The sequence below is a fragment of the Poecilia latipinna genome, unplaced genomic scaffold (assembly GCF_001443285.1).
Source record: "Poecilia latipinna isolate Pla-1442-1.1 unplaced genomic scaffold, P_latipinna-1.0 Scaffold664, whole genome shotgun sequence".
NCBI classification, from domain to species: domain Eukaryota; kingdom Metazoa; phylum Chordata; class Actinopteri; order Cyprinodontiformes; family Poeciliidae; genus Poecilia; species Poecilia latipinna.
In genome coordinates this window covers 57,996-68,976 of record NW_015113280.1, presented here as the reverse complement: position 1 = coordinate 68,976, position 10,981 = coordinate 57,996, and the positions used below count along the sequence as shown (strand labels likewise).

The 10,981-nt window shown below is 42.6% G+C and overlaps 1 protein-coding gene across 1 annotated transcript; it reads right to left on the bottom strand.

The window, feature by feature from the left end:
• Positions 1–84: 84 nt before the first annotated feature.
• On the bottom strand, positions 85–9,666 carry tnfsf12 (TNF superfamily member 12). The gene is made up of 6 exons (XM_015044185.1): positions 8,930–9,666; positions 5,281–5,359; positions 3,481–3,537; positions 3,307–3,330; positions 3,049–3,176; positions 85–961 (listed from the first exon to the last, which is right to left on the bottom strand). The coding sequence occupies exons 1-6, from the start codon at positions 9,161–9,163 to the stop codon at positions 701–703; spliced, it is 783 nt and encodes a 260-aa protein (XP_014899671.1). The 5' UTR covers positions 9,164–9,666; the 3' UTR covers positions 85–700.
• Between the last annotated feature and the right edge of the window lie 1,315 nt (positions 9,667–10,981).

Genomic DNA, 10,981 nt, shown 5'->3' with positions numbered 1-10,981 from the left:
AAAAAAAAAAAAAAAAAAAAAAAAGAGCAACTTCACACAGACGCCTCGCATCGACGAGATCATAAAATCAGCACAAAGTTTTGGATTCATCAGAGTTAGTTCACACATGAAAACCATCACACAAAGGCAGCATTATTTAAACGGTCAATGCCAACTGGAGAAAGCGTTTATAGAGTCAGACTCTCGCAGATGTGCTCTCGTCTGTGGAAGGTGCACATCTTAAATGTGAGCTTGCAGAGAGTTCAGACAATAACTTTATTGCGTTATACGGGGGCTAAGATGGACCTCCGAGGAATTTTCTTATTCTGTGAAGCTCTTTAATCCACAGACCGGCCTCCGTCACATCTGTTCTCTCGGCAGAAGTTCATCAAGGTTTTTTTTTATTTGGTTTTTTTTTTTTGTTCACTGTAGGTCTTGGTTTTAATCCAAAACTGAATTCCAAAACAGGCTGCAGTCCAGAGAAGGAAAAAAAAAAAAAAAAAGAAAAATCCTCTACAGCTTCCACAAATGTCAGCTTTGTCTCTCATATGAGCACATGTGGGAAATAGCTGTAGCCTTTCGTTTGGCCTTGTAGAAGAAGAAGAAGAAAAAAAAATTATATTATCCATTTTTAATGCAAACAGTTACATTCTGCAGTAATCCTGCTGGATTTGTGTGACGCGAGGATAGTTTGCGACCGAGCTCAGACGAGCGCCGATCCTCAGTTGACTTTGAAGATGCTGAAAACGTGATTGGCCACCGGGTGGAGGCTGAAGGACGGGCCCGTCTTGGCCTGGAGTTCTGTGCCCCTCTCCAGCCGCAGCAGGCCGGACACCTGGCAGGGCTTCACGAAGTGGAAGGAGTGCGGCCCAGCGGAGGGCGTGGTCCCGTAGCCCTCCATGCACTGCAGCTTCTGGGGCCGGGGCCCTTTGGTCACCACGTCCAGCTTCACGTACTGAGACTGCTGCTCGTTGAACAGCACCTGAGGAGGGCAGAAAGACGACGGGTGCGTTAATGAAAGAGCAGCTCTGCGGAAATACAAAGAGATAGTTCTACGAATAATCAGGAATATTAATCACACAAATTACACAGATTTTGAATAACTTTTAATTGAGATTTCTGTAAATGTTTAGGTCATAACTTTAAACAGAATGAAGCACATTATCCTGAACTCTTGACAGATGAGGGGTTGTTCAAACTAACCTTTTTGAGAATTCATTTAGAGTTAATTATTGATAATTATCCGCTTGGCAGGAATGTTCATAACCTGTCAAAACACCTGACAGCTTAATTAAGAGTGATTAAAGACGTTTTATTCCAGAGTGAACGTCTGCATTAAATTTAAAGACTGTAAATATCAACAACAGCTTAATGTTGACAAGATCTGGACCCTTATCTTTGACCGGTTCTGCATGGCTGTGCCCTTCACCACAAACGCTGAAGGTCAGTGTCTTCGCCATCAAAACAGAAATCTGATGCTGATTTGTAGCTGTGCATTCTGTCAGGAGCCTGATCTTGGCAGGGATTCAATCCATACATCCTCTCTCTCGCCTCAAAAGAAGCCAAAGAAAGGAAACGGACATAAAAGTTTGAACGACTCTCTTTCACTACTAGGCGGTTAAATATAACCATAACATGAGCATGTTGCATTTTATCTTTGTTTTGCTGTTTCTAATCTTTCTGAAAGGCAGCCAAAATCCTTCTAACCTAGCTATTAGCATGCTAACAGCTGCTCTTCATTTCTGTTCCACTTGGTTGAAGCTTAAAAATATTTAATGAGAAAATCAAGAAGGAGATTAGGGAATGAATACGCTTTCATGTTTGTTTTTAAGTGCCTCTTGTCTACTACAAGAATGTGCTGTTAGCAACGTTAGCAAAGTTAGCATGCTACAGGAATTCAACCTGCATTTCTTTTACAGTTTACATTATTTAAAAACTAAGCAATTGTGAATCACCACAGCTCTAAGTAGCCGCGTGATTCTCAACAAAAAAAAATTTATATTTGTGGCCAGTAAGTATTTGCTACCTGTGGATGTAGCGTCTGTTCTTGGACTGAACTGTTTTTTTTTTTGTTTGTTTTTTTTTTACTTAGATTTGATGCAACTTGAAGTGAATTTCTGTGACTGATTAGTTGGATTTGTTGACCTCATTGGACTTCGAAGCTGATTTTGATTACAATGAAGCCACATTTCCATAACTCTTCTCTTTATTATAGCACAGTCAGTTAACTTTAGCATCTGAGCCACTACATACACAGACCAGGTAGTCTTTTGGAATTGCTGTAATTTGATCATTGTAATTTGCGGCATAGTGCAGCTCTACTTTGAAGGTTCAGCCAAATGGTTTGAAATTCTTAGCTTTACCCTAATATGGTAAAGTTCAATTGTATTGTGAATTCACTAACTTTAGGTATTTTATATCCTGACTAGAGGGGGCATCACACGACTTTATCCATACGCCGTTTCACATGACTGAATGTTTGGTCTTTTCGTGGCTATTTTTTGGGGGTGAAGACAGTAGTTGTCTGCCGCTGAACATTTTGTACCAACCCTGCATAAGTCCGTACCTGCCTTGGGGACGTCTTGTACCAACTTTAACGATCAACAGATTCAAAGAAATACTCGGAAACCTACTGATACTCTGCTGCAAATCTGGTCCAAAACAAAGAACAAACGGAAAAAAAGCTAAACAATTAAGCTGCATTTTAACCAGAGTTTGAGCTCTTGTATGCTTTTCCTTTTCGCCAACCGTAATTCGCCAAAACGCTCCACGTTATTGGTTCTTTGAGGGTACAATAAAAGCAATTACATATGTTTTTTAGTGTCCCGTTCACAGCCTTTCCAACGAGTTTACTGTTCAAACTGGACACAAAAATAATGCTAATAACCATAAATTGGCCACAAGTGAGCAGTTGAGCTTTACTCAGACAGAAGGGCTCCAAAATATGTTTCTCTGCTCAATTATTACAAATGTTTACTCTTTTTCCAAGCTTTGTAGTGACGTTAAAAGGTATTGGTGCCGTTTTAAATGAAGCAGATATTTACAGGTTACAGACTTTGTGAAGCTCACCTGACAGTACAGGAAGTAGACTCCTGCTCTCTGCACCGTGAAGGTACCTTCCTCCCTGTTGTACCTCACCGCTTTAGTCATATTGAGCGTCCTCTCCTCCCAGCCTTTTATCACGCCCCCTTCTCCGACTGAAACCAACACAAATCAATGCTCTTTCTTGCCAGCTTGCAAAGTGTTAAGAAACATTTTTTAATAATAATAATAATAATAATAATAATAATAATAATAATAATAATAAAACATCTCAACGACTCGTACCTTGCTGAGAGGAGAGTTTGGTTACTGGTGGAAAGTGGGAGACAATGACGGAGACAGAAAAAGGGGAAAGTCAATTAAGATTTTACGAGTGCAACCGTATAGGGGTATTTGATTCAAAACCACTTCAGCAGATGCTACACGAGACCGTAAGAGGGGATCTGCCAAGCCACTTACTCTCAAAATGAGACGCCGCTTTCCTTCCATTCCCGGTTTTCCCTTTCACCGAGCCCCCTTCAGACACAAAGACAGGCAGAATGAGAGTTTGAAATCAGAAAATTACTTCGGCTGACGTTTTTTCTTTCTTTTTTCTTTTTTTTTTTGATAAAACAATCACTACCATCTGTATCGCGCTAATAATACGGTGGGTTAATTTGGTGCCGTTTATATGCGGCCCGGCCGGTTTTTAACGCGGTTAGCAGATGGGCTTAAGGGTTCCCTTTCACATCTTTCAATATATTTCCTCAAACTGTTATTGTAAGTCAGAAAAGTGCGTGTCTCTTTTATTTTCCTTTTAGGCCCGCTGTGGGCTAATTTTAGTGCCAGCTGGTCGCAGTCATCTCGAAGATAGAGACCAGAGAGAAAGGATGGAGGACGGTGGGGTTTGTGTGTCTGCAGGGAGAGTGAAGGGGGGAGGCAATAAAAACAAGATGGACAGTGGAAAAGTGAATAAGAAAGCATTAAAGACAGGCATTCGGAGGCGCAGCTAAGGGGCTCGAAGGCTAAATGAGAAAAATGAAGCACTGGAAAAAGAGAGTCGAAAAGGTCTTTGGCTGCTCCGTGACCCAAAACAGTAGATTAAGAACAGAGTTTAGCAACAGCTACGGCCGCCTTTCCAGACAAATATGACAAAGTAACAACACGGCCGAAGAACGTTCCCTCTCGCTGCTCAGCGAAGGTTTGTTTTAGCCTGAGGGGATTTCAAACACTGATACAACCTGAGCAGTGTTTGGAAGACGTAGTTTATGTTTCAGGAGGCAGCGGCCAGCCCACCTGACTGCTGCCATTATTCAGAAATACTACAACCCATTGCTAAATTAACTCTCAGGTGGGCGACCCTGAAAGATTTTAGGATTTTTGCGAAGGTGGGGGGTGGGGAGTGGAGCATAAAGCCCTCAGGGTGGCCAGGCTTTCCTGACTTGCGCTGTCAGTCACAAGGAGAGAACATTACAGCAGTGTCTTTCCAAAAAAGCTGGACGGCTGCGGTCAAGTTTCCATAAACTGGAAAAAGCTGTTTGGGCATTTTTTTTTTTTTTTTTTTCCCCCTTATTGATATCCATGAAATTCTGCACGGTACCTCTTAGCATCTCACGCATAGGGTAAATTTGAGCTGGACATGCTGTTCTTCAAATAATGTCTTGTCACATTTGGATAGAGAATCCCCAAAGAGAGAGAGAGAGAGAGAGAGAGAAAAAAAACAACAAAAAACAGACCTAAAGTTTACTCTCGGACAGAAACAGCAGTCCCATGATGGTGATGCAAGCAGATGCTATAAATACAGCAATGAAAGCTCATCAAATATCACCGCTTTCACAACGAAATCGTAGCTGCGTTGGACGTTTGCTCAGAGACAAGGAGTGGGGGGCGAGAAAAAAAAAATCTATTTCACTGAACCAAAAGCGTGCAGCAAAACCTCTCTCTCCACCTCCGCCCCCCTCCCACCCCTCGCCAGCTGGCTTTCTGGGCTTCGAGACCGCTCTGGTCAGACCTGTAATTTCTGAGAGGGTAATCCAGCTGCCTACTTCTTCCTGTGTCAACTTTTAGCAGCGGTAGCTCATGCGGCCTGCAGGGCCTGACCAAAGTGGCATGTGGGCCGAGGCTGGCCAGCGTTTGTGTTAAATGCTCTTCCTAAAAAAACAAGTGAGTTCGCCTGGTATGTGTGTGTTGTGTCTGTCTGTGGCGATCGGAGCGACTGAAAAGCGCAAGTTGGGGGGGCGCCGAAGTTGAGACAAAGCAGCTCTGGCAGGTTTGTATTACCGTCTCGCTTCACTCGCTCCAGAAGCAGCTCTCTCTTCTCCAGAATGAGCTGAACAATCGCCTTCCTCTGCGTGTTGACCTGTCCGAAAAAAAAAACAAGCAAACAAACAGAGAAATGACACAATTAAATGGTCTCCAATTAGTCTGTGAAAGCCTTTATTCAGAGCATTATAATCCGGATTAATATTCAGATTTGGAGACTAACAGCTAGTCTCGCCAAAGCGGACTTTAAATGCCTTGAAGTTTTTTTTTCAGTCTTAAAAACATCAAGGCCTGGTTATTTTACACAGAAACTAGTGATTACTGATACAGGAAATGGAGGTGGGAGGCGGTGCGCCGCCAATTATCTTCCTGCTTGAAACATGTGCTGAGAAAAGAAGCATGTTTCCTCCTTTCAAAGGGATTTTCTGGTAACAAAAGTCATAAAATAGTGTTGATTTAAACGGCCATGAATATTTTTTTTCTAGTTTTTTTTTTTGGTTAGACAGTAGTGGTGGGTTCTGTTTGTATCTAGAAGTGATTTTCTATAATCCCAGGTATGAGAACTGAAGTTGGTATCCTGAAAACTCAGTTTAGCATCTGTGCATAAATAAATGTAAATGTAATGAAGTATTTATTAACACTTCTGAGTTTTGGTAGAGATAGACAGTCATGCAACATATATATCTGTTTAGTTTTTAATGCACTAATAGTAGCTGCAACCAAACAATTAGCAACTATTACTTGTTTTCCAACTTGTAACAAGCACACACTCTGCTCTCTTACCTCTGGTGAAGGAGGAGCCAATCGGCACCGAGGAAAAACAAATGACTCCAGCATTGTTGTTATGCATTTCAGCCCCTCAAGCTACATTTCCAATTGAATAATTTGGATATCCTCAAAAACAACAACAAAAAAATCACAAAAAAGGCAAATTCTCCACAAACACCGTGGTACCTCGTTCCACAAAACAGTTGGCGGATCCACAAATACCAAACCACAAATAGCCAAAGGTGCACTGTGTGCCAAAAATCAGCTGATTTAAAACGTTAGCATAAATGTTTGTTAGCCCTGTAGCCAAAGATGATGTCAGTAAACTTAACCTCTTTTAACTTCTACAATTGTTAGTAAGCTCACTTAGTTTATCTTGCATTATTACGGTTATTGACTCAGCAGTGTAAAGAACCAGGAATTGCAAAAAATAAAAATTTAAATATGTAGTCTTTTAGTATACTGTTAGTTTGCTTTAGTTTCACATTTGAAATTTAGGTCTGGTATAAAAACTTCTTGCAAAATTCAGTTGCTTTGATAGCTTAGCACTTATCTCTCCTATCCCCCTCAAATTCAGTATTAATTATTTTAAAATGCATTAAACCTCTTCATATTTAACCTCTATGATCTCAAAGCCTAGTTTAAGTTCTATCAAATACAATTATTGGTTTCGACATAAATTTTGCAAACATATCCTCCAGTTCCAACTAATCTGGATTTGTGCCATAAGAAGAAGAAGACAGCGATAGTGCAGGTTAAAAAAAAAAAAAAACTGCTTACACTCTTAAAACAGAACCTCACGTTCAAAAATCCTGAACTGGCCCTTTAAGAGTGCGTCCCTGCCAGAGAAATGCCTCGGCTCTTGCCATCTTTGCTTTAGAGCGCCCACTTCCTCGAGGAATGATTGCGACACCTAACGCGTGTTTTCACTCCTTTACATTCCTCAAATGTCTGGAAGAAAATGATTTCCAAGCCAGCAGACTTTTTAAATCCTCCACTGAGGCCCCCACTGGAGCCTTGGCCCCCACAGCAGAGACGTTGAGAAGGGGGGGGGGGGGGGAATAGAAACGAGTGTTTAAATTTACTGCTACTGTTGAAATGGAGGCAGAGAGTCACACTTCTCTCTCCAGACGCTCGCTCGCTCGCTCGCTCGCTGGCTCTCATCTGGAGTTGGCAAACAGTCAAACGGACAGAATGGGGCCCCATGGGGAAGGGCTCCAGCATCAACACTCCACGTGTCCAATCTGTGTGTGCGTGTGTGTGTGCAGGTTTAGTAAACATGCTACATAGTCAATTTCATAGCCCTCTCTCACCCCCCCGCTGATATGAAATCCAGCGGTTTTGTAAAAGCTCTGAACTCGAAACCAGAAGAATTTACCATCGGCTCCGGTTCTTGGCTCACGTTTTCGCCAATAAATTGTGTTGCACACAACAAAGAGAGCAAAAAATAAAAAATACATATTTATTGCTGTTTCTGCAAGTGTACCTCAAATATCGGCTCACGCTCACCCCCCGTGTGCGAGGAGTTTCGACGCGGGCTGCGGATGATTTACACTTGCAGCCCGTTCAGCGCCTGAAGCCGCTCTCCGTACGCAGCCAGTCAGCGGCAGCAGCATCTCTGCTCATTTGCCAAATAGCTGAGGCTTTCCAGTAAATTGAGATAAAACTAGAGCATAACTGGCACCAGGGCGATTAAGCAAGTCGGTGGGGGGTGGGAGAAAGTAGGGGGTGAAATACAAAAAAATAGAAAAAAGGAAATGAGCAGAGATTCTGCATTTACTCTGCTGTGCTTTCTGGACGGAAACTGGATCTAATCTGGGGATCCGTCCATCTGCCATCACCTCACCACCACAACAGTATATTCTAGGATTTGTGTGTTATGCAGGTGCATCTTCATAAGAGTATTAGCTAAAATGTGTTTATTTATTATTTTAGGCACCTTGTGCCTTTCTCTTCTTCCAGACTTTCAGATCTGGATTTCCAAATGAAAAGCAAAAATTGGCTTGAATCTGAAAACAGCTCCGAACAGAAGTCTTCTTTTTTCTTGTCAAACTAAGACACCTTGGACGTTGTCTGGGGTGAAGGACAGCGTCCAAACCCTTCACAATCAATGGTTTGATTGTGACAATCCTCTCAAGGCTGCAGTCCTATGACACCTTTTTCCTTCCACTCAACTTTCCAATAACATTCTTGGACACACTACTCCCCATTTGGCAAATCTACTCCCGTTGGAATTTGGCTTCCAATCCTCTCTGAATGGAGCGATTATCCCACTTGTCACACTTTGTCCTTCCACTAAACTCTCCATCAAGATGCTAAGACGGCACTCTCGGCTGCCAGCTTTTGCTTTTGTTTTGTTTTTCAGCAATGTCCTTGGTTGCCTTGTCCAACTTCGTGAGGGTGTCGATGACTTCCAGCTGAACAAGTCATCAGTCCTCCCCCATTTTTGTGTGAATTGTTTTTTTTACATTTTCTCATATCATCTTTTGTATTTAAAGAACATGAACACAGTTAAGTTCAGGTGAGGCGTAGGAAGTACACGCATTTATAAACCTGACCTCTGTGACACCCCGCTGGTGTATTTGTGTGTTGCTCACGCTTTAATCCAACCCTGGGAAGCACTACACGATCAAATCAAGTCACAAATCAGCAACAGAGTAGGAAGACGCTGGAGTTAAGTGTTTGAATCGCGTTTAGCCATATAGGTGCAACCACCCCCCCCCCCTCCACAACCCCACGTCCCCGTTAAAGTCCCACTAAGCCGCAGCCAAGAAAGATCTTACACAACCCGTAAAATGCCTGTCAAAGTTGCAGCCGAGCGAATATCATCGCTTTGCAAAAGCGCAAACGCCTGCACGCACGCGCTGCCTGGTTTACTTTCAAAAGTGAGACACCGAACCTGCTCGAGTCGGTCCTGCAGGATCTGGAAGGACTGGGACAGGTCCCGCGTCTGTCGCCAGGTCCACGCCGTGAACAGCGCGCTGCAGGCGGCCAGAGACAGAGCCATCAGGGCCAGGGAAGCCCAGACGACCCGCAGCTTGCGCACTCGCCTCTTCTGCAGAATCCGCTGCATGTTTGCTGCACTCCGCTCGGCAGATCGCTCACTCGCCGCCGCAGACCATCTGAAATTCATGCATTAACTCCATTCCAGCAGAGCGTGAAAGTCCACTCAGTCCAAAACGTCCCATTTATTTGTAGAGAAAGCAGCGCTTGCTCTTTTTTTCTTCTTTTTTTTTCTTTTTTAGTCACTGCCTTGTGGAGGAACAAATATGCAGTTTTCTTAAATTTTTCTTTAAAAAAAAAAAAAAAAGGCAACCTAAGATTGGAGCCTTTTCTCCTGATGGATCACAGCCACCATCCTCCCTGTGAGCAGAGCGTCTCCAAACGCGAGAAAAACTCTGCACATTTATGCGCACATCAACTGTTGCATCCTTCTGCTTGCGATTCGTTGACTCAGCGCTCTTTAAACCGCTTGCTGGGGGGTCAGTCTATTAGACAGACAGACAGACTGACTGAGCACGCACACACACGCCGCTCTTGAGGGGGGGGGGGGAGGTTGCGTGACACCATCAAAGCCGTGCGCGTAAAGAAAAACGCACAGGAGGCGCACCGGAACTTCTGCTGCCCGTCAAATCACTTTCATCAAGAGACTTGCCTTATTTATGTGTGCCAACCGTGTCGGCAACAGTACCGCTTGTGGCCACCAGGCGGCTGTAGAGGCACTCTGTGGAGGGGTTTTAGTTTGTCTGCACTTTATCAACAGGTGAAAAAGGTCATGAGAGACAAACTTGTACAAGGGACACAAACAAAAAATAAATAAATAAATGTACCTGAATGTTTTAAATGCGTTCAAAATATATGAATATAATATATGAATGTAATTTTTTTAATTTTTTTTTTTTGTTTTTTGTGAAACTTGAGTTTAAACTTTAAATTAGTTGATTCTCCTGGTTGGCTCTGTATATCTCTGAGGTATTTTTGACTTCAAAACACCGTGCTTGATCACGTTTGATAACAATAATTAAAACTTCTCAATGTTTGACATTGTCTAGCAAAATGTTTTCTGTCAGGCTACATAGCTGCTGCATCGATGAGCTGCTCTAAGCTGTAGTTGGGGATCTGTTGTTTGCTGCTGAGCATAATCATTTTGTGGCTAAAGCAAATATTATTTTTCTAAATTATGTGAAACTTATGTTAAAATCATTTGAAGGCTCAGAATCAGTCCAGTACCGGTACCGGTCCACATTCTAGGGGAGAAAGACTGACCTGGTATAAATTACATTTTTAGCTATTGAAGTACCGCTGAAGAGAAATTTATTTAATCAAAGAATGTCATGAATATGTTTGCAGGGCTGCACAGATTGTAGTTTTCTGGCCGATCCCTGGTTACCGATCTTTAAAAAGCCTGACCTGCACATTTTGATTTTGGCTGATATAAATTTTTTTGGTCTGATGTCGCTGAATATATCAAGAAAGTGAGTGAGTGGCAACAGTGGGGGTGAATATTGTTAACTGTAAACGTTTAGACCTGACCTGGTGGGTCGGTCTGTCAGTCAAACCTCTCACTGCAGAGCAGAAGAGGACAGAGGCTGATTTATAAACCTTTGCTGAGGAAGATAAGATCAGGGGATAAGATGGGCTTTGTAGTGATTTGGGTTTTTTATGTTTTTGTGTTCTGTTGAGTCTCCTTGTTGTCACATCTACCCTTTGATTGTCCCCAGCTGACCCTTGTTTCTCCTGATTGTCTCCCTGTGTATTTAAACCCACCTGTGTTTCGTGTCGTAGTAGTTTGAGACAGATAATCAGTGAAAACAATCAATCTCCTCCCCGAACTACTATTGCTAGCTAAGAGTGTCCTACTGATTGGTAGATTTTGGTCAGAAACGTGCATTACTTTAGCTAGCAATAGTAGTTCGGGGAGGAGATTGATTGTTTTCACTGATTATCTGTC

What these genes read in the sequence shown, in the direction of transcription:
- tnfsf12 (XM_015044185.1), bottom strand. Translation starts at nt 9,163, where the DNA reads ATGAATTTCAGATGGTCTGCGGCGGCGAGTGAGCGATCTGCCGAGCGG. An exon ending in TGCAGGACCGACTCGAGCAG is followed by an intron (nt 5,360 to 8,929) that starts GTTCGGTGTCTC and finishes TTTTTCGGACAG; the next exon opens with GTCAACACGCAGAGGAAGGC. An exon ending in GGAGCGAGTGAAGCGAGACG is followed by an intron (nt 3,538 to 5,280) that starts GTAATACAAACC and finishes TTGTGTCTGAAG; the next exon opens with GGGGCTCGGTGAAAGGGAAA.